The sequence below is a fragment of the Carcharodon carcharias genome, chromosome 31, assembly GCF_017639515.1.
Source record: "Carcharodon carcharias isolate sCarCar2 chromosome 31, sCarCar2.pri, whole genome shotgun sequence".
Lineage (NCBI taxonomy): Eukaryota > Metazoa > Chordata > Chondrichthyes > Lamniformes > Lamnidae > Carcharodon > Carcharodon carcharias.
The window spans coordinates 8,244,951-8,267,960 of record NC_054497.1 but is presented as its reverse complement, the minus strand read 5'-3'; the positions used below and the strand labels follow the sequence as shown (position 1 = coordinate 8,267,960).

Here is a 23,010-nt window from a genome sequence, read left to right as displayed (position 1 = left end):
CGGCGCCTGATTGATTGCAGCGGCTGTCAATCAGAGGAAGTGGTCGGGCCGCCATTTTATGGGGGCGAGGAGAAAGTGAGAAAGATAGAAGAGTAAATGTAAAGAGCGGAAAGAAATAAAAGGTAAGGAAAGGGGAGAAAGAGCGAAAACACAGACAGGGAAAGGAGAGGGGGAAGGAGGAGCGGCGGTGCCGACTCGCGGTTAAACCTCGTGTTTGTCCATTGACTGAAACACAGGCCCAGAGGAGAGTTAGAAAAATCCCGCCTCCCCCCCCCCGTCCCCCTCTCCCCCCCCCCCCCCGTCCCCCTCTCCACCCCCCCCCGTCCCCCTCTCCTCCTCCTCCCCCCCCGTCCCCCTCTCCCCCCCCCCCCGTCCCCCTCTCCTCCCCCCCCCCCCCGCCCCCCTCTCCCCCCCCCCCCCTCTCCCCCCCCCCCCCCCCCGTCCCCCTCTCCTCCTCCTCCTCCCCACCGTCCCCCTCTCCACCCCCCCCCCCGTCCCCCTCTCCTCCTCCTCCCCCCCCGTCCCCCTCCCCCCCCCCCCGTCCCCCTCTCCCCCCCCCCCGTCCCCCTCTCCTCCTCCTCTCCCCCCCGTCCCCCTCTCCACCCCCCCCCCCGTCCCCTCTCCTCCTCCTCCCCCCCCGTCCCCCTCCCCCCCCCCCCGTCCCCCTCTCCCCCCCCCCCGTCCCCCTCTCTCCCCCCCCCCGTCCCCCTCTCCCCCCCCCCCCCGTCCCCTCTCTCCCCCCCCCCCTCTTCCCCCCCCCCCGTCCCCCTCTCCCCCCCCCCCCCGTCCCCCTCTCCCCCCCCCCCCCCGTCCCCCTCTCCCCACCCCCCCGTCCCCCTCTCCCCCCCCCCCCCCGTCCCCCTCTCCTCCCCCCCCCCCCCCGTCCCCCTCTCCTCCTCCCCCCCCCGCGTCCCCCTCTCTCCCCCCGCGTCCCCCTCTCTCCCCCCCCCGTCCCCCTCTCCCCCCCCCCCCCGTCCCCCTCTCCTCCTCCTCCCCCCCCCCCCGTCCCCCTCTCCCCCCCCCCCCCCCCGTCCCCCTCTCCTCCTCCTCCCCCCCCCCCGTCCCCCTCTCCTCCCCCCCCCCCCGTCCCCCTCTCCTCCTCCCCCCCCCCCCGTCCCCCTCTCTCCCCCCCCCCGTCCCCCTCTCCCCCCCCCCCCGTCCCCCTCTCTCCCCCCCCCGTCCCCCTCTCTCCCCCCCCCGTCCCCCTCTCCTCCCCCCCCGTCCCCCTCTCCTCCTCCACCCCCCCGTCCCCCTCTCACCCCCCCGTCCCCCTCTCCTCCCCCCCCGTCCCCCTCTCCTCCCCCCCCCCGTCCCCCTCCCCCGTCCCCCTCTCCTCCTCCCCCCCCCCCGTCCCCCTCTCCTCCCCCCCCCCGTCCCCCCCCCCCCGTCCCCCTCTCCTCCCCCCCCCCCGTCCCCCTCCCCCGTCCCCCTCTCCTCCTCCCCCCCCCCCGTCCCCCTCTCCTCCTCCCCCCCCCCCGTCCCCCTCTCCTCCCCCCCCCGTCCCCCTCTCCTCCTCCCCCCCCCCCCGTCCCCCTCTCCTCCTCCTCCTCCCCCCCGTCCCCCTCTCCCCCCCCCCGTCCCCCTCTCCTCCCCCCCCGTCCCCCTCTCCTCCCCCCCCCGGCCCCTCCCCCGTCCCCCTCTCCTCACCCCCCGTCCCCCTCTCCACCTCCTCCCCCCCCCGTCCCCCTCTCCTCCCCCCCCCCCCGTCCCCCTCCCCCGTCCCCCTCTCCTCACCCCCCGTCCCCCTCTCCTCCTCCCCCCCCCCCCCCCCGTCCCCCTCTCCTCCTCCCCCCCCCCCGTCCCCCTCTCCTCCTCCTCCCCCGTCCCCCTCTCCTCCTCCCCCCCCGTCCCCCTCTCCTCCTCCCCCCCCTGTCCCCCTCTCCTCCCCCCCCCCCCCGTCCCCCTCTCCTCCCCCCCCCCCGTCCCCCTCTCCTCCCCCCCCCGTCCCCCTCTCCTCCTCCCCCCCCCCCCCCCCCCGTCCCCCTCTCCTCCTCCCCCCCCCCCCCCGTCCCCCTCCCCTCTCCTCCTCCACCCCCCCCCCCCCCCCCCCCCCGTCCCCCTCTCCTCCTCCTCCTCCCCCCCCCGTCCCCCTCTCCTCCTCCCCCCCCCCCTCCCCCCCTCCCCTCCCCCCCCCCCGTCCCCCCTCTCCTCCTCCCCCCCCCCCCCCCCCCCCCCCCTCCCCCCCCCCCCCCCCCCCCCCTCCTCCCCCCCCCCCCCCCCCCCCTCTCCTCCTCCTCCCCCCCCCCCCCCCTCTCCCCCTCCCCCCCCCGTCCCCCTCCCCCTCCCCCCCCCCCCCCCCCCCCCTCCCCCTCTCCTCCTCCCCCCCCCGTCCCCCTCTCCACCCCCCCCCCCCTCCCCCTCCCCCTCCTCCTCCTCCCCCCCCCGTCCCCCTCTCCTCCTCTCCCCCCCTGTCCCCCTCTCCTCCTCCTCCCCCCCCGTCCCCCTCTCCTCCTCCCCCCCCCCGTCCCCCTCTCCTCCTCCCCCCCCCGTCCCCCTCCCCCGTCCCCCTCTCCTCCTCCTCCCCCCCCCCGTCCCACTCTCCTCCTCCCCCCCTGTCCCCCTCTCCTCCTCCTCCCCCCCGTCCCCCTCTCCTCCTCCCCCCCCGTCCCCCTCTCCTCCTCCTCCCCCCCCCGTCCCCCTCTCCTCCTCCCCCCCCCCGTCCCCCTCTCCTCCTCCCCCCCCCCGTCCCCCTCTCCTCCTCCTCCCCCCCCGTCCCCCTCTCCTCCTCCTCCCCCCCCGTCCCCCTCTCCTCCTCCCCCCCCCGTCCCCCTCTCCTCCTCCTCCCCCCCCGTCCCCCTCTCCTCCTCCCCCCCCCCCCGTCCCCCTCTCCTCCTCCCCCCCCCCGTCCCCCTCTCCTCCTCCTCCCCCCCCCGTCCCCCTCTCCTCCTCCCCCCCCCCCCCGTCCCCCTCTCCTCCTCCTCCCCCCCCGTCCCCTTCTCCTCCTCCTCCCCCCCCGTCCCCCTCTCCTCCTCCTCCCCCCCCGTCCCCCTCTCCTCCTCCTCCCCCCCCGTCCCCCTCTCCTCCTCCTCCCCCCCCACCGTCCCCCTCTCCTCCCCCCCCGTCCCCCTCTCCTCCTCTCCCCCCCGTCCCCCTCTCCTCCTCTCCCCCCCGTCCCCCTCTCCTCCTCTCCCCCCCGTCCCCCTCTCCTCCTCTCCCCCCCGTCCCCCTCTCCTCCTCTCCCCCCCGTCCCCCTCTCCTCATCTCCCCCCCCCGTCCCCCTCTCCTCATCTCCCCCCGTCCCCGTCCCCTTCTCCCCCCGTCCCCGTCCCCTTCTCCCCCCGTCCCCGTCCCCTTCTCCCCCCGTCCCCGTCCCCTTCTCCCCCCGTCCCCGTCCCCTTCTCCCCCCCGTCCCCGTCCCCTTCTCCCCCCGTCCCCGTCCCCTTCTCCCCCCGTCCCCGTCCCCTTCTCCCCCCGTCCCCGTCCCCTTCTCCCCCCGTCCCCGTCCCCTTCTCCCCCCGTCCCCGTCCCCTTCTCCCCCCGTCCCCGTCCCCTTCTCCCCCCGTCCCCGTCCCCTTCTCCCCCCGTCCCCGTCCCCTTCTCCCCCCGTCCCCGTCCCCTTCTCCCCCCGTCCCCGTCCCCTTCTCCCCCCGTCCCCGTCCCCTTCTCCCCCCGTCCCCGTCCCCTTCTCCCCCCGTCCCCGTCCCCTTCTCCCCCCGTCCCCGTCCCCTTCTCCCCCCGTCCCCGTCCCCTTCTCCCCCCGTCCCCGTCCCCTTCTCCCCCCGTCCCCGTCCCCTTCTCCCCCCGTCCCCGTCCCCTTCTCCCCCCGTCCCCGTCCCCTTCTCCCCCCGTCCCCGTCCCCTTCTCCCCCCGTCCCCGTCCCCTTCTCCCCCCGTCCCCGTCCCCTTCTCCCCCCGTCCCCGTCCCCTTCTCCCCCCGTCCCCGTCCCCTTCTCCCCCCGTCCCCGTCCCCTTCTCCCCCCGTCCCCGTCCCCTTCTCCCCCCGTCCCCGTCCCCTTCTCCCCCCCCGTCCCCTTCTCCCCCCGTCCCCGTCCCCTTCTCCCCCCGTCCCCGTCCCCTTCTCCCCCCGTCCCCGTCCCCTTCTCCCCCCGTCCCCGTCCCCTTCTCCCCCCGTCCCCGTCCCCTTCTCCCCCCGTCCCCGTCCCCTTCTCCCCCCGTCCCCGTCCCCTTCTCCCCCCGTCCCCGTCCCCTTCTCCCCCGTCCCCGTCCCCTTCTCCCCTTCTCCCCCTCTCCCTCTCCCCCTCTCCCTCTCCCCCTCTCCCTCTCCCCCTCTCCCTCTCCCCCTCTCCCCTTCCTCCCATTTCTCTCACAGCAAAACCTCCCACTTTCTATTCCTCATCTCCCAACCCCCAACTTGCCCCATCCCAGCTCTCCCTCCCCCAGCCCAAATTTCTGATCTGTCACCCATATTATCCCAAAACTGGATTTGGTTTAATGGTGGCTCAAGTATTAGCAATGTTTATTTCTTACAATAATGAAGTATTTATCCGAATGCATTCATTCCTCTATGTTACTGCTGTCCACTGCTACTGCCTATTAATAATGATCAAGTAATAAAGACTGAGATATTTTCTTGGCTCGTCAAGTCCTGAAGCAACTGAACAGTTTGTACATAATCCGAGGTTTAATCCTATGTTTCAGGCCCTTAACTGTATCCCTGTGACCCAAAGTTTCTTGAAACACCAAAACCATAACTGTCAAGTTGTGCCAATAGCAATGTCGATCTTGTTTAAATTTCCCATGAAACTTGTTAACAGACGCCTGAGTGTCAAAGCAGGCACCAACAAGCGGAAATTCACATTAACAATTGTAGCCTGTGGGACACATCAATTCGGGGTTCCAATGGACTCGAAACATTAACTCTCTTCAACAGATGCTGCCAGACCTGCTGAGTTTTTCCAGCAATTTTTTCACTTCTGCTTTTAAATTTATGCAATATTCCTTCTCTAAGCTCTTTATGCATAAAAATTAAAGTTTGAAGCCATCAAACCATTAGTTATGCATGTTGGGCACAGCATGTTTCATGGAAATGCAATTATGGAAGCTCTGAAGTTTATAATGCAATTCGTTCTGATGCCATAAAGATGCAGTCAAAGACACAAATTATATGGTGGGCCTCAGCGAATGTAACAGTCCCGTTGAGCCTCAGGTTCACATAAGCTGCGCTTTGCATTTGGTGGTGAAATTATGTTGATTGAGCAGCAGCGGTTTTGTCAAATCAACAGAGAGAGTCTGAGAAATTCAGGCGTAACATTAAAAATGGGCTGACTCATTTTAGCCTGAATGCCCTCGATCTTTTAAAGTAAATGTTAAAAGCTTTCGGAGAATATTCAAGTGTATTGACTTGTTTCTTTTTTTAAACTTAATTTGTTGCAACATATTAAAATGTATCAGTGTTGTGCTTGAACAATGAAAGCCCTTTATAGGCAGCGTAATTTACATAAGGGATGCGCCTCCTGATGTTGGATTTATTCTGTTCTTCTTTTAAAATAAAAACTTTAACAGCTGAGCGATGATGCGTCGTGATTCATGTCCGCTTGACTGCAAGGTCTACGTGGGTGACCTCGGAACCAATGGAAACAAGACCGAGCTGGAGCGCTCATTCAGCTACTATGGGCCTCTGCGCAATGTGTGGGTTGCACGGAACCCACCTGGCTTTGCATTTGTCGAATTCGAGGACCCCCGTGATGCAGCAGATGCCGTACGAGAGTTGGATGGCAGGTATTGTGAGCACGTGTGTGGAAGGGAAGGGGCTCTGAGGCGAGCACTGTGTATATCTATGTACTCAAAGGTTTAAATACTAAATTCCTGAAGCTCTGCCACTCCCAGTTATCAAATGTTTAGGCACAATCTAGTTTCTTCATTATTGGAGACAGTAATGTAAAATAGTAGCAGTTTGTGTGAATTATGCCAATAAGAAACTTAACTGCAAGGACCCAAAATCCTGAAGGAATTTGTCTGTGTATGCGTGCTTGTGCTTTTTAAATATCTCTTCCTCCTACAAGTCGTGCTTTGAAATTGCTGGTCACAGGCAGGATGGGAGCAGACATTCTGCAGCTTTCCTAGGATATGGTACAAATCCTCTGGTGGGGCAAACAGGGACTGAGGGCTGTGGGAATGCTTGAGATTCAAAGGTAATTTAGATTCATAAAGGTCTCATATAAATGTTTAGTTTGGTTGAGATTGATGAGGCCTTGAACACTTCTGTCGATCATTGTTGACAAGCAGTTGATAGAAATTCAGTGCTAATATTTTTTTTTGAGCTCAGGATTTGGATTTTCTCTGCTTTCTCTTGTCCCTTCTAGAGCACTGATTCTTTTCAAGTCATGGTTCCATTAGTGCTGAGTACCCTTCTGTACCTCACCTAAGTGGCTATCTTTATGTATGAACCTGAACAGAAAGCGTTAGGCTACTCCACCCTGGTTCCTGTTCTCATCTCGCATCCACGTAGATCCACTTTGCAGTTGATGTCACTAGTAGTGATCTTGGAGTAATGTCTTCCCTCTATAGCCTATGGACATTAAAACTAATTGTTGTTCAGTTGTTGCTCTGACTGAGGTGAGCTATGAGAGCACAGACTAAAACTCAAACCAGGGAACTTATATTTTATGTGACTTGGTGTTAGACAAGGCAGCGCCTTCACCTAAGATAACCGTACGTACTTAAATGTTCTAAATTTTTATCAGTAGTGGAATTTGGAACCAATCTCATCAAAGAGCAGTTACACTGTCGTACTCTTGAGGATTGACGAGTGCTCTGTCATGCTGAGGTTCAGTTGCATTGGAGAAACCAGAACGTTTTTTTTTTCATTCTTTTGCGGCTCCAGCGCAGTTAATGCTGATCTCTCAATTGCAGAACATTGTGTGGAGTTCGTGTCCGAGTGGAGCTGTCCTCTGGTGAAAGGAGGAAGCGCTACCGTGGGCCACCACCACCCTGGACTAGACGACCGCGTTATGATGAATATCGCCATCGCAGCCCACAACGTAGACGTTACTCAAGGTGAGAGTGGACCCATTGATAGTAACAAATTATTTTTTTCCCCTTCTGACAGACATGTATGGAAGCTGGAATGGGTACAAGGTTGGGCAGGAGTCTATATCAGGTCTGAGAACTACAGGAGGTGGGATTGTGGACACTGAAATGATGGAATCACGTGGGGCAGAACCACATAACTGCAGTATTTGAGAAACCAAAGAGACCATTGCACAATAATATCTTCGGATCTGAATATTTTGACACTACCGTCCTGATCGGTATATCCACATAACACTTGTCAGCGACACACAGGCCTTTGGTTTGCAGTCTACGTATGTTTGGGATCTTTGATTTTATTTTGTTAGGTGAAGAGTAGTCAGTGACTTCACTTTAATCCTCAGAGTCTCTGAAGTTAATTTAACTGCAGTGCTTTTTCTCAAAAAAAGTAGTCCCGGAAGCTGCTACTGTGGTTTGTATATACAGTAACCCTCTTTCCCTATTACATGCACTGATATACTACTACAATGCTCTCATGTCCGACAATCCCTGTTACAGCTGTTTCATCACCTGGCTGAATCTACCTCAACCTTGAGATGTTGTACCTATTAGTGACATTCTGCAATTGAGCCTATTGAGTTTCTGGTTGAATACCACTGGAAGAATCCAAAGTAGCCAATATGAAAGAGACAATTAATTTAATAACATGGAATAATTTGTACCGAAATCTGTCAGTAAATTTCATTGTCACACATCATCAATCACAAATTAGATAAAAACAAAAAAACTGCGGATGCTGGAAATCCAAAACAAAAACAGAATTACCTGGAAAAACTCAGCAGGTCTGGCAGCATCGGCGGAGAAGAAAAGAGTTGACGTTTCGAGTCCTCATGACCCTTTGACAGAACTTGAGTTCGAGTCCAAGAAAGATTTGAAATATAAGCTGGTTTAAGGTGTGTGTGTGGGGGGCGGAGAGATAGAGAGAGACAGAGAGGTGGAGGGGGGGGTGGTGTGGTTGTAAGGACAAACAAGCAGTGATAGAAGCAGATCATCAAAAGATGTCAACGACAATAGTACAATAGAACACATAGGTGTTAGAGTTAAAGTTGGTGATATTATCTAAACGAATGTGCTAATTAAGAATGGATGGTAGGGCACTCAAGGTATAGCTCTAGTGGGTTTTTTTTTATTATTATATAATGGAAATAGGTGGGAAAAGGAAACTCTTTATAATTTATTGGAAAAAAAAAAGGGAAGGGGGAAACAGAAAGGGGGTGGGGATGGGGGAGGGAGCTCACGACCTAAAGTTGTTGAATTCAATATTCAGTCCGGAAGGCTGTAAAGTCCCTAGTCGGAAGATGAGGTGTTGTTCCTCCAGTTTGCGTTCCAGTGAAGCCCAACGCAAACTGGAGGAACAACACCTCATCTTCCGACTAGGGACCTTACAGCCTTCCGGACTGAATATTGAATTCAACAACTTTAGGTCGTGAGCTCCCTCCCCCATCCCCACCCCCTTTCTGTTTCCCCCTTCCCTTTTTTTCCAATAAATTATAAAGATTTTCCTTTTCCCACCTATTTCCATTATATAATAATAATAAAAAAAACCCCACTAGAGCTATACCTTGAGTGCCCTACCATCCATTCTTAATTAGCACATTCGTTTAGATAATATCACCAACTTTAACTCTAACACCTATGTGTTCTATTGTACTATTGTTGTTGACATCTTTTGATGATCTGCTTCTATCACTGCTTGTTTGTCCTTACAACCACACCACCCCCCCCCCCCCCCCCCCCACCTCTCTGTCTCTCTATCTCTCCGCCCCCCACACACACACCTTAAACCAGCTTATATTTCAAATCTTTCTTGGACTCGAACTCAAGTTCTGTGGAAGGGTCATGAGGACTCGAAACGTCAACTCTTTTCTTCTCCGCCGATGCTGCCAGACCTGCTGAGTTTTTCCAGGTAATTCTGTTTTTGTTATCAATCACAAATTGCCTCATGTACATAGTGAAGAACTAGATTTTAACTCCAGTGTTGGGACCTTGTGAATTGGCCTTGAAATTCTTGAAGGGATCCTGGGTATAAATCTGCCACTCCTTCAGAACTGACCTCCTGGTAGAAAGGAGGGTATTGGCCCTGTACCATAGGAAGGCTCATCCTAAGTTGAGCAAAATGCATCACCCACATTTTTCAGATTCCTATTCTAACCACCCCACCTTTTTAAAAAAAAACAACTGACAATGTCTCAACACATCGACAGCATTCAGGTTGATGGAGATGCTGTTGAAAGCTTTGCATAGTACATTGTACAAAGTACAGTAAAGGATTGCAGTACCAGTGAAGCATTCCAAGGACTACAGCAAATTACTTTTGCAAGTGGAGGGCTTTTGAAGCTTTAGGTAGGATCTAAAGCACCATGGCAGTGGCCACTATGCCCTATTATTTTAATAAAGTTTGTTTAAATGGAGTTATTAGGACAACGTACGGCATTAACTGGTGGGCTGAATTTTTATTTCTGGACACTCTTGCTGAGTAACGTTCAGAGTAATTTCAAGGCAAAAAGTGTTCAGATTCATAAATTACAGTGAAAGCCAGTTACCTATTTGACATCAGAGCCTTGAGATGAGATTATTGGCTGGAAGTTGCTCTCATATTTTATAGTGCAGGCTGTATAGTGGTGATATTCTCTTATGGCAGCATTTACCATTGTCGCACTTAGCGTTATTGACATAATGATGTTTGCACAAGATGATGAGTCATTGATGCCCCGCTTCTGGTCCAGAACAAATGGTTTGGTTATCAGGCGACACTGTGTCTGCAGTGAATATACCTCGAGTAATTTCTGCTCTTTCAGGATGTTGTACATTTGGAAAGCCATTTCAATTTGAGCAAAAGGCTTGTGCCCATGAGATTTAAAGTGAAAGGGAGAATCAGCTAGGGTTCTCCTTCCTTCTTGATTGCTATTTAGTAATCTCTCTGCTGGAAATTATGTGCAGGTATCAGGTGAGGTCAAGATCATAAGGCGTAGGAACAGAAGCAGGCCATTTGGCCCATCGAGTCTGCTCCGCAGTTCAGTGACATCATGGCTGATCTGATAATCCTCAACTCCACTTTCCTGACCTTTCCCCATAACCCTTGATTCCCTTACTGATTAAAAATCTGCTTATCTCAGCGCTGAATAGACAACCCTCTGCAGAAAAGAATTCCACACACTCACTGCCCTCTGAGAGAAGACATTCTTCCTCATCTCTGTCTTAAATGGGCAACCCCTTACTCTGAGATTATGCCCTCTGGTCCTAGATTCTCCCACAACCTCTCAGCATCTACCCTGTCAAGACCCCTAAGAATCATATGTTTCAAGAAGGTCGCCTCTCATTCTTCTAAACTCCAACCTACTCAACCTCTCCTCATAAGAAAATCCCTCTATACCCAGGCTCAACCTAGTGAACCTTCTCCAGACTGCCTCCAGTGCCAGTATATCTTACCTTAGATAAGGGGACCAAAACTGTTCACGGTATTCTGGGTTTGGTCTAACTAGTGCCTTGTATAGTTTTAGCAAGACTTCCCTGATATCATACTCCATTCCTTTTGAAATAAAGGCCAACATTCCATTTGCCTTACCTATTACCAACTAAACTGCAGACATACTCCACAGTCAAACTTTCTAAAACACTCAACAATCCCGGTTCACACATGAAGGTGTAGAAGAGGACTGCTGCCAGCCGTGGAACTGTGTGCCAGCAAGACTCAGAATGCCTTTTAGGGAGAAAATTGACTCAAAAAAGAGGTTGTGCAGTGGTGAGAATTGGTTTAGCCTTCCCCAAGTTGTCAGTTTTATTCTGCAGAATTAAATCTGCAAGGAGTTGATTTAGAGCAACACTGGCACAGACTTGAGAGTAAATTATCCACCTTGCTATGTATGCCCCAGGTAAATGAGAGATACGCAACTTCCACTTGAGATAGTTGCACTTAAAACCTGGATTTTTACCTTATTTCAATTTCTGTTCATGGTGACTTTTTCCCTTGGGCTTGTTTGCTCTTGTAGCCAATGTTATCCTGAGACACCCTGCCAGGTTTCTGAGTGTTGTGCAGTAGGTTATATCGAGGTTGTGGAATTGTGCTCTATTTTGGAAAGAATTCCTGTGGAAATAACTTCTTGGCTCCCTTAATTACAGAGGGTGTACGTAAGACTGGAGCATCTATCATGGAAATCTCGTCCTTTAATACTACCTAGTAAGGTGCATTTCAGATTCACCCTGTTACTGCCTTTATTCTACCCTTGGGGCTTTCTTTTTAGTAATAAGTAGCAAAAGAACTATGTGAGAAATGGGGAATTTTAAGAGGACACCTGATCCCAATCAAACTACAGCTTTAAAATATATTCAGGAAGCTAGAATCATTCATTTGAACCTTGATCAACCCACTCCTTAAGCCAAACCTTAAAAAAAAGATACAGCTGTACAATACTGCCTGTTACCTCTGCCAAGTTACACCAGTTTTCTCTTTAGTTTTTCTCATTGTCTCTGCTTGCAACAGGACAGCGAATGAAGCGAAGGTCAAGCAGCTGCATTCTTCAATATGTTACTAAGATAACAATTGTATTTTCTTTACAATATCTTAGATCTAATGGTTTGGTCTTTTATTTAAGGATGATGCTGGAGTTTTAGTAATGTGGTTTACTGTTAAGACATTACAGGCCGAAATGTTACACAAATGTGAAGCTGATGCATTCTCTGTGCAACCTTTCAGCTGAGTTTACATTTCTGTACATTTGGCTAAAAGGATCCTACATTATCTAAAGCAGAAAGCTGTGCAAGTTTATCTACAATTGTGTAATTTATTGTACTGTTTCGCATACTTTCAAGGGGTTTTTGATGTTTTCTATGAACAAATCCTTTGTGAAGTTTGGATTCATTTAAGACAATGTTGCTAATTTTTTTATCAGAGGCTACATCCCACACAATGTATTTCTCAGTGGCCACTCTCGGAATGCTGACTATATGGCAGTGCTTGCTTGCTCAACACTCTTGTCAACTTAACCGTGACGTGTACCACAATTGCAACTGATCAGGCCACAATTGGCAAAGGCTGCTGGATAACGATTAAGGGCAGAAAACCTGGCCAATTTGTTTTCACTCCTCCCTTACCCAGAGTTACTAAGGCCAGTGGAGGACTTAGTTTCCGCAGCTGAGACCAGTTAAGTCACCACAGACCAAGGATCAAACTTGGGACAATCTGGCTCACTCGGGTTTTAATATGGAACATGTTAGCTTTCAAAGATTTTTTTTTTTTGTTCCACCCTGGGTTGAAAGCTGGCCTCATGGTTTCTAGTTGGTTCTAAAATGGTCTTTGAGAATCACAAGGGCGTTGGCCCTGATATTTATTGTGCTTGTATATCGGTTTTAAATCAGTGCTGAGTCGAACCAGTCTCTGGCAGACTTCATGTTGTTGCTTCCAAACTTGTTTTGTGGTGACTTGAAAATAAATGTTAGAATGATCAACTTGCCAATACGTGCATGTCATCCTAGTAGAGCTTTGTGATTGCCTCAAATAACAGAAGAGTGAATGCAGTGTCTTGTAAATGTAGGAAATTCTTAAAGGTTGTGGAGGTGTGGGGAGGGGAAAAGTTTGAAGCATCTTTGAAAGAGTCAGAATAGACCAAATGTTTCGACTCAACACTTGATACTGTGACAAAACCTATCTACTAGAATTTCTTTTTCTGGTTTTAAATCAGTGTTGGATGATTATATCTAATACTGATGTATGTATTTAAAAGTTAAATTAAATGAAGTTCGGCCGTACTTGGTTAGATAGTAACTGGTGTTTCTATGCATTTTTTTTTCTTTTGATGAAATGTGCAGTTGAAACCCACGCACTCACCCCCTACCCCCTTTTCTGAGAGCGTCCACTTCTCCGAGTCTGCATTAGCCAATCAACTGGTTGCGTCTACATCAGGGGGATCAGCGCGCCCCAATCTAAACAACGGCTCACACTTCAAATATCCAGCATTCACGTGTGTCTGTGAGTGTGTGCAACCGAATGACCAACCGCTCGACCGGCAAGTTTGGGTCCTTTCCTGCGTACCCCAGCACGCTGTTTAAAACAACCATCCCTTCTCTACTGTTTCTGCTGGCAGCCATAACGACCAAACAGCCAACGGGGGAAAAAAAATAACCATCCGAAATCCTCTCGATCCACCAGTGGGGTGTGGTTGTCCGTCAGCCTTTGCAAACCCAAGGCCTGCATCGGCAGTAATCTGGTATCAACGCACTCTAAAAGAGGCTGCTTCGATTGGTCTCCGTGCCAATACACAGCAGATAAATTAATACCTTTTTTTTTATAATTCTACACTATACATCGTGCATGAATCCAGCTTGTCAGGGCCCTTTTTTTTTTTCCTCCCCACACCACCATCGCCAAATGCCAAGCCCCGCAGACGGCTGTTGATTTGCTATAATGTTGACTGCTCTAGTAAGTTTTATCTGCTTTTTATGTCTTCATTAGAGAATTCAATCTGTATTCTTCCCGTCACCACTTTTCCATTCTTAGCAATTTTTCAAACCCTTTCCCCTCCGAGATCTTTCACACCTCCATCCAAGTGTGGTGGCCATGGACTCATGCCTGCAATTTCTGGAATGCGAAATAACTTCTTCAATGCTGTTCCCTGACTATTCCCTTAAAAAAATATATAAAATGCTGGAGAAACGCAGTTTCCATGTCGGCTGAGCACCTAAAGATTTAACGTCTCTTCTTGGGTGCCGATGGATAGACTTGCTGTGTGTTTCCATATTGTTTTTACTCGACTTTCAACTTCTCCAGTTAGTCTGATTTGTGTTCTAACACCAATTTAGAAACACCTAAAATGCTGCAAAACCCAACCTAGAGAGTAGCCCTGCGAGGCGACCTAACAGCTCCGTGTTATCTGGAGACCATTTGCTGCCTATCTTCCCATCGCCTGTGGCCCCAGGCAGCAGGCCTATTGTAGATCTAACTCTGAACCTATTACCCGTCCAGCTGTGAAATATTCTTCAGCTGGGATTCTGTGCCTTCTTCCTCTTCCTTCCAACAAAAAGAAAATAGCCTGATGATTAGATTATCACAATTTCCATATACCAGTTGGGAGACTCCTGTTACTTAACATCCTGTAATTTTTGCTTTCCTCTCCCTTTTGGAGAAGGTACCTGGCCTTCATACACCAGCTGCCTGAAGTGGCATGAAGTGAGGAATTACGTATTTGAGGGGCTGCCCATGTATCCCATCATTTGTTTGAGCTGTGTGTTGCAGCATTCTGGTGAATTCCTTGGGAATTGTATCTGGTCTAGAGTTGATTAACACTCTTCTGGATGAGCAGAGAGTGTAAATGCCACTGAGGCTGGCACTTGAACCCATAGTCCTAGCTGGTATCAAAAGTTGACTCCTATCGGCAATGTCTGCTTTTCCCCCCACCTTTCTAATCTGCATGATTACATCCCAGCCTCCATGAAACTATCCCAATAACCTGCAAAATCCTGAGATGTGTTTGGCAGTTGTTAAGCTGGGATGTCAATAGTCTCAGGATGCACTTGTGACAGACAAGCTGCTTTTCAATGGATCTTTTTAGTAATGGGACACTCCATTCTAAACCAAATTAGTCAACACAGCCCTGCTTCACATTCCAGAGCTTGCAGGCCAAGATGGGCTTTATTTTAAAATGAGTCCTTTAGCTAGGAGGGCAGTGTAGCCCAAGTCATGGATGTTTTTGTGACTTCTACCAGTGTTGATTATTACTGAGCTTACAGCACACTGGTAGCACAGTGGTCACTGGACTGACTTAATTCAAACAAGTTGATTTATTTGAAGTTGCTTAATATTTTGTCATGGTGAAGAAGACTTAAGGTCCCAGTAATTGATTAAATAGATGGGCATGAATCTACGTTTGGAGATGCCCAACTCTCCATAAAGACCATTTAAACACTGGTCCTGGAGATGATCCTTGTGGGAAGGGGTCCCGACTGCCAAACCAATTGTGTTGAGTGTGTGTGGTATGAACACTGCTCCCAGATGCTTGTAGTCATGGTGAAAGCAATCACTGATTAGAAATGGCCAGTTGACCACTCAGATCCTAATACCTTCTTTTAAAACTAATGAGGGGCAGAGGAAGGAATGTTGAACCTTTCATTGGTTCAGGGTCAAAGATTTACCATTTCATGGGCAAAGTCAGGCAGAATTTTTAATACATTAAATGGAGCTGTTGTAATAGCATTCGTGATGGTAAATCATCCAGTGTTCTGTGCTCAAATAAGGCAGAACGTTGAAATATGAGTAATGATCATTCCTTTTATCTAATTTTCACTATAAATTCCCAGATAAGTGATGCTCAACTTGGCTTTTTAAACCCAGGAGATTGCGTGAGAAAGGAAAGGTTTCAGGAGCTCCCCCATTGAGTTCCTGGCAATGAATGAGTTAGAGTAGGCAGTAGTGTTGAGGATTTAGCAAAGAGGAACAGTGTGCACAATAAAATTAGTTACAGTTTAGGAGGGAAGTTCAATGGGTAAGAACATTCTGTTAGCAATAAGATAGCAACAAGGAGGAGAACAGGTTGCAGGAATCTTTGTTGCTGGCCCTTACATACCTGGCTATCTTGATTGGCAGTGAGGGGCCCATGGTTTGCTGTTCTAAGGAAGAAGCACAGCAGAAATGAGTAGATTTAGGGGTATTTTTTTTTTTGAAATAACGTATTGGCTCCTCAAGTGGTTACTGGCCTATTCAGGGCTCCCATTGACTACACTGGGCACTGGGCTTTGTTGTAGAGATAACGGGAGGGCAATTGGGATAAATTTACCTCATCCAAGAGAACAGTTACCCCAGAATTTTTTTAATATAAGTGGAATCTTGTACAATGTTAATGAAATACCACTAAATGGTGGTAGTGCTCTTATCTGGAATAAAAACTAAATTTTTTTTTTCAACTCAGTTTTCAGAATGGTTGCCTGATCATGGTTAGCTAAAGGGGTAATTTTGACTTGGAGGTGAAATGCTACCACCAATATTGCTAGTGAATTTGTTTCTAAATGCGCCCCCCCCCCCCCCCCCCAAAGTCTATTTGACACTGTTTTTAAAAGCTATATTGTGCCCCTGTATATGGATGAGTCCAACCAAACATATGTTTTCAAATTGCTCATCTCTGCATGTGTTTGCAGATTTATTCAGAGAGTGCACTGACAACATTTAGTGGTAGTAAAATGGGGTGCTGTGTAACTCTGGTATGGGTTGTACCTTAAACTCTCATGATAGTTTTCACTCTTGATGGGTTTTGCTCCATGTTTTATAAGCTCCCTTCGTGTTATCGTCCCCGAGTAACAGGATTTCTGGCACTTGGCAATGGTTGGCCTTGTGCTTTTGTTTAATCCTATACTGTATGCTCCACAACAGGTCTCGATCGAGAGAGAACCGGCGTCGCGAGCGGTCTATTTCTCGGGACAGAGAAAGGCGAGAGCCATCAAGATCTTTTTCTAGGTCTCACAGGTTAGTAGCGTTGCTAAATATCTTGTTGCAGGTTCCTTCCCCAGGGAGAAATACTGTTCAACAAGGTTCCTTTGGTTTGATTCCTGGTTTGTTGTGTGTTGGAAAAGGAATTAGTCTAGGAAACACAGCCAGATACATAAGGGCTAGCAACAAAGGAAAGCCTGCAACCTGCTTTCTTGTTGCTGTTTTATTGCCAACACAATGATCACATATCCCCCTGACCTTTCCTCCTAAACTGTAATTAATACCATCCTACAATTGACCTCGGCATCTTTTTGGATTGATGGAGAATAAAAAATATCAGTCAGGCCTTCTGCTTTATCACTATCCAGTAGCTGGAACATGCACACACGTTTAAGCATCAGCTGTCACTAAACCCCTCACCGCCTAGGCAGCTTGGCTGCAATGCCAGAATACGCAGAAGTGGACCCTATCGTCAGGCCCTTCAGGAGAGGAGAGGCAAAGACAGACAAAAAAACACTTGTGTCTCCTGCTAGCTCAAGGTGGCTGTACAACATGGCCACCGTTACCTTTCTGTGCATGCGCAGAAGCCAGTGATGCCATTTGTAGGAGATACAGTGCCAGTTGGATCTTATTTGGATCCTTCACCCAGTTTCTAAGCTCTGCAGTGAGCATGCAGTCACGGTGTGGTCTCCCTGCAGTTTCCAGGGATCAGGAGAGAGGGGAGGCGTCTGATCTACCTGGTGATGGCTGCAACTCTGCTGCTTGTTCTCAATGGCAGACCCAGGTTAATAGGAAGAGGCTGTGGAGTGAGAGATTCAGAAACTGGGGAGGTAACAATTGCAAACTTTATAAAGAGATTGCTTCCTGTTAGTAAAAGATATTAACTTGATGCTGCCGGCATTGTAATATTTGTAATTCCAGTTTGTGATTAGTACGCGCACACCCTGCTGCATGTTGCCCCTGTAAAGATAGCAGCCACGCTTACAACTGCATATACACGGCGTTGGCAGCAGACGCAGCTGACAACAAACCCAGTGGAGGGAGTTAAAATACTTTGCCAATTCAAGCTCACGTGTGCATAGAATTCAATCCAGTCAATCCCTTTGGAATTTAAATTTTTTTGAAAGACCTAAACAACTTGGAATGAAATATTTTAAAATGCTCTCTTTGCTGTGTTTCTGATATTTAAAGAAAATCCTTTTTCTGCTCCTACCACTTCTATTGTCTCATCACCACCCTATTGTCAGGGAAAAGTCAGGTAATTTGTTCTCGAGCCTCTACTAGGTCCCTGTCAGACTGACAACTATTGAATATTCAGGGGTGACCTTACTACTCTCATCTCCGTTTCAAACCTGCACCCCAACTTGCACCAAATGGGAAAATGGCTGTTATAGTGCACAGGCTTATAACAACACCCTGTTTAAGTCCATGTCAGAATATCCGTGTGAATGTATTCTAGGTGGTGGTTGTCAACTTAGGTGACCTTGTCAGTCTTGAAAGATTTTGCTGCCGTGTGAAATATAATCCTATGCCACCCGGACGCTTTTCACACCCAGTAATTTTAAAAAAAGAGTGAGTAACATTGTATTTCTCAAAACTCACATGGAAAGGCGAGACAGAGGACTAAATTATGCGAGATTCTGTGGATGTTTGTGCAGCGTTTGATCCAGTGGAAGACTGAGCTCATCTTAAGATTGCCCCTGACCACTTGTTTGCTGTAATTGTTGAGCAATTTGCTGCTGATGAGCTTGCAGAGGGGCTGTCACAACAAGCAGCTAAGTGCATACCGATGAACAAATGATAACAGAAGCCTGTAATTAAAAACAATTGATGAATGGTGGGGAAGGCAAGGGAAATTAAGAGTTTGGTTCTGCTGCACAGTGTGAAAATTATACGGTTATGTTTACAAAGAACAGTTTCTGCCAACCAGTCTCATGTGGCAGCAACCCTGGGCACCTTCCAACTGTAGAGGTGGAATGTAGCAGAAGCAGGAGGGTACCAATCTTGGTTTTTAAGCACAAATCAGTGGCACTGTTGCCTGAAAATTGGTTTGACTGTTTACTCATTATATTCTGAGGAGCTGTTAGTTAGGTAGCCATCATGTTAAGTAGGACCCCAGGAGGAAGAGTGACTGTTCCTTTGGTCTTTTGTCCAACCCTGGCTTTCTTTGCTGTACCATTGGCAGCCTTGTCTGTAGCTGTCTGGTCCCTAAGCTCTAAAATTCTTCCATATGCCCCTCAGTTATCTCCTGCCTTAAGACATTCCTCAAAACCTACCCGACTGGCCAAGCTTTTGGTCACTTAATACCTTCTGTGGCACAATGTCAAATTTTGTCTGATATGCCTGTGAAGTTGGAAATTTTAACTGTATTCTATAAATGCGAGTTGTTGTCCCTGAGTTCTTGCAGCATGGCCTTAAAAGTTGAGCTCCTGAACACTATCGTGAACTTGACAAGTGCTGAGAGGTCAGCGTGGTTGCCACCAGTGAGAATTATCACTAACATTCTAAAGTATATACAACACTCGACCCATTGCACAATCCCATTAGTGTACTGGTCAATAATTTATAAGCCAGGAGGCCAACTTACAACGTGCACGGTCTTCCAGTGTATTAGAGTCTTCATATACACTCATCTACAAACCAACTTTGAGTCCTCTAGCACCCCAAAACTAGACAATGATAATACTTAGAACTCCAGTAATGCTTTCTAAGTTCGAGAAACCCTGTTTTTGAGTCAGGATGGTAGTGTTTAAAGAAACTCTTGAACCCCATTTTGTCTATGTTTTCAACCTTGTGATTGATTTCTTTTTCCCCTCTCTGCAGTCGCTCCCGCTCCATTGAGAGGAAGTAGTATCAGCGGTGGAGACAGCCTCCTCTCCTCTCCACACCTCTTGGCAACAAAAAATGCCTGTGGTTCTCCTGCAATTCTACCACTGGTGAAGATTGAAAAGCAGCAGAGAGAGGAGAATGGATTTCTTTGTGGGGGGACGGGGCTGTAGTTTGTTTTATTCTGGTTGGAAATATGAGCTTTAGTTAGCAGCTCCACAATTTTTGAGACTTTTTTTTTAAAAAACAAAGACAAAAAAAAAACTTGACACAAAAGCTATGAAAAATGATACTACTCCCCAGAGAAGGGTTCTTGACCAGTGTTTAAACAGTAACAAAACTTTATTTGTTGTTAGTCAGTTATTAATAACTTGTTTCTTTTCCATACCCAATGATATCTCTAGGTTTTCAAAGACTCCCTTTCAGTGCTTTTGATATTTTACATATTAGAGTGCAACAAAAGGCCATTGTAACTGGAAATGAGGTGTTTTCAGTAAGATGTAGTAGCCACTTAATGTACTAAATTCATACTTTTGAACTACCTTATTTCTTAACCTATAACCCTTTAGGCCTGAGTTTGGATGAGGGGGAGGCAGCTTTCAACTGAGAGGAAATAAAGAGTATGCCATTATCAGATCTGTCTGCGTTGAGCCCAGTAAGGAGAGAACGCTGTGTTTGGGGTAGAGAGACAGATAAGATTGGGGTTGAGAGAAGGGGAGATTAGAGAACATTCATTATCTACTAGTTGATTTTGATGCAAAAATTTAGGAATTCTTGGAGGAAGGAGGCAGAGATCTTTACTGGCCGATGTAGAACTGGTCAGCGTTTGTTACAGTGCTCATGGGCAAAACCTAATGTGCCATATTATTGTTGTTTTTATGTATGGTACCGGGGGCGTGCAGCATGCTGCTAGTTGCTGTTAGTCACACCGCCTCTGGCAAAATCCACATTCAGGGCTTTTACAAGATGGAGATTTCCTCTTTTTCCATTAGGCACTGGTAGCAGCAGGAGAACCAGAGTACATGCCGCTGATTCCAAACCCGTGAGGTAATATTCCCGTCCTGTAAAGTAACCAACTACAGTGAAATTAATGATAGCCCACTGAGGCACTCTAAGGGCCCTCCTGCCCGATGCCTATCAGTAGGTTCTGTCTGCTTCAGCTTCTCTTCATTTGAAGCCTTCCCCTGGCATTCCAGCAAAGGATTTCTTTTCAAAGATAATTCATGATTTGGGTGTGGAACAGATTGGGTGCTGAAGGCAGCCCTCTGGCAGAGATACTTCACGTTGACCGCCACAGCCTGTCATACAGCTGAAACAGATGTTGCTGACACACCAGTGTTCATTTTTCTAGTGGTTTCCAAATCTACAGAAGCTCTGCTCAAAACCTTCATCTTCCTTTCAAACTGTTGCTGATACTGTAGTGCAAAAGTCTTCACTGAACAACTGTACCATTGCCTGTAGTAGAATTTTATTTCAATAACAGTTGCTTGTAGTGACCATTTGGCTGCAAACCTTCAGTATACGTTTGATGTTTTGCCCATGTTACACCTCACTGCTGGCTACTTAATGTTATCTTTCTGTTTGAGTTGATGCTTGGACAGAAGAGACGATTAAAAATTGACACAAAGAAAAATCCAGTGGTGCCGAAATCACAGCACAACCATTGTTTTGCTTTGATCAAGTTAGCGTACTCTATTGTTTTCAGCAGGCCAGCTCGTTCTTTCCAAGGCCAAATCTCTAAGTGGAGGTACATTACTCCTAATCAAAGTACAAGCTAATATCTCCTCACTGTCTGAGTCCTCATGCCTTTATGCTGCTGTCTGATGAGAACCTGTTAATGGATATACAGCAGCCAGTTGGTGTTGCATTGAATGACGCAACATACTCGCTATCAAATGTTCTTCTGTTTAACAGTAGAGTTCTAAATGGAATTTAGCACTTGTTACTATTATTCAGCAATATGCCTGCATAAAGGGGTGGTAAGGATGAAGACACATGGACTTAAAATTTTGCTGCAGCAACTAATTTATTGGTGATTGTTCTGCTGGCTTGGATATCGCATTTAAATTATCAGTAAATTCTCCAGAAGAATGAAAATTTCAACAAATCCCTATTCGCTACAGCAAATGTATGCAAATACTACTTCTTGTGAAAATGCTCATGCAAAACCTGTTGATGTAGGAAGACGAGAATGTACCGTCACCTCTCCCCAATAATGCATGTTCTTTCATGTTGGGGATCCCCAAAGCAGTTAGTTAAAAGGCATTGGACATAGGAATGGCAGCTGTACCAGTATTCTTTGCACGATTCCCAGCCCTGTACGAACATTGCAAATCCACAGTAAGCTGCTATCCCTCCATAGTCTTAACTCAAGTTGATAGAATTACAGAATTACAGCAAGTACCAAAGTATTGGGTCCATTCGTGTCAGCAGTGACTTGCATGTGGACGTAGGATCAGTAAACTCACTTGACTTCTCCATCTGCTAAACAAGAACAGTTGATGAAGGAAAAGCTGGCCCAGGGATTACTAGGCAAACCCAATTAAGTACAGCTTGACTGGCAGATCAGTCTAGCCTTGACTTAAAGCAGCTCTTTTCTCAGCAATCAAACCAGGCCACTCCAACAGTTCTGTTAAGAGTTTTAATTCTGTTTTCCAAACGCCTTCTCTCCCCAACTCTGAAGTCATGCAAAAACGTGGATTGCATCTATTGATGTCATCAAATGAATCCATTGTTTTTGAGATACATATTTCCATGTTTCACTATGTTAGGAGTAAGATGAATAGCCTATTTTTAAGTGGCAATTCTAAAGATGTACACCAAGCCTGTCACTTTGTTAGGGAACCTGTATAGAATGTTTTAGCTGTAACATACTCTAACATTCCTCAGCCCACAGCCTGTATAGTTTATTGCTAGAGGAAAAGCCACAAAAGCTAGTCATTGAGTGCCATTCCAAAAATTGGAGTTCTGGCCTGCCATTAAATAGGCAATATCTTGATAATGGAGTGCAAAAGAATTGTCTCTAAACCATCAGTGCTATTTTATTATTGGACTAAGGATGGCATGTTTGGAAGGATAGAATTTCTGCAGCTAGGCACTGTGGAAAAGACTGTTGCAATGTGCTTACTACTGTGGGCCAATTTTAGATTAAAAACATAATTAAATGGGAGCAGTTATGCTCACAGCTTTGCTCCCCTTTGTTTCCAGAGTTTGCTTATTAAGCACCATGTTTACCTCATTATGTTTATCGCAGTAATGGATTTTTTTTTTTAAATAACTTCTGCATTGGTACTTGGGAGTTTAGCTATGTTATGGTATACTTGCTGTGACAACCCTGGATAAAGAGAAGTACCTAGAACTGTTTTATGTATTTACAAACCCTACCCCAAGACAACTTAACCTCATTTTGTGTAAAGCTTTATGGGAGTCAAAATGTCCAGGTGCACATTTGCAAGTTTTTCTTTTCTTGCTGTTGTACAAGCTGTTCAGTTAATCAGATTCTTGCTTTTTTTATGGACCCAGTGCTAGGTTAAGTTGCATAAGTATTAGAATACAAAGTTGATGGACCCATATATGTGACATGCTAAGAAAATAGTTTTTGATTGTACGGTTGAGATTATCTTGTGGCATCAGCAAAGCACAGCAGAGCTCTCCGGATGTCACTGGACATCTACAGCCAAACTTTTTTTTTTGAAAGGACTATTGATGTGAGCTGGATTGATGTTTTGATATTTTTTTTTGTTCTGTTTGTCAGATTTCACCATAAAAAGTTATTAAAATCCC

The 23,010-nt window shown here is 48.5% G+C and overlaps 1 protein-coding gene across 1 annotated transcript; it reads left to right on the top strand.

Annotated features, from left to right (window-relative positions):
* LOC121271659 (serine/arginine-rich splicing factor 3-like) lies at positions 1 to 23,009 on the top strand. The gene is made up of 5 exons (XM_041177777.1): positions 1 to 122; positions 5,463 to 5,678; positions 6,813 to 6,956; positions 16,345 to 16,437; positions 19,225 to 23,009. The coding sequence occupies exons 2-5, from the start codon at positions 5,470 to 5,472 to the stop codon at positions 19,250 to 19,252; spliced, it is 474 nt and encodes a 157-aa protein (XP_041033711.1). The 5' UTR covers positions 1 to 122; positions 5,463 to 5,469; the 3' UTR covers positions 19,253 to 23,009.
* Position 23,010: the final 1 nt, after the last annotated feature.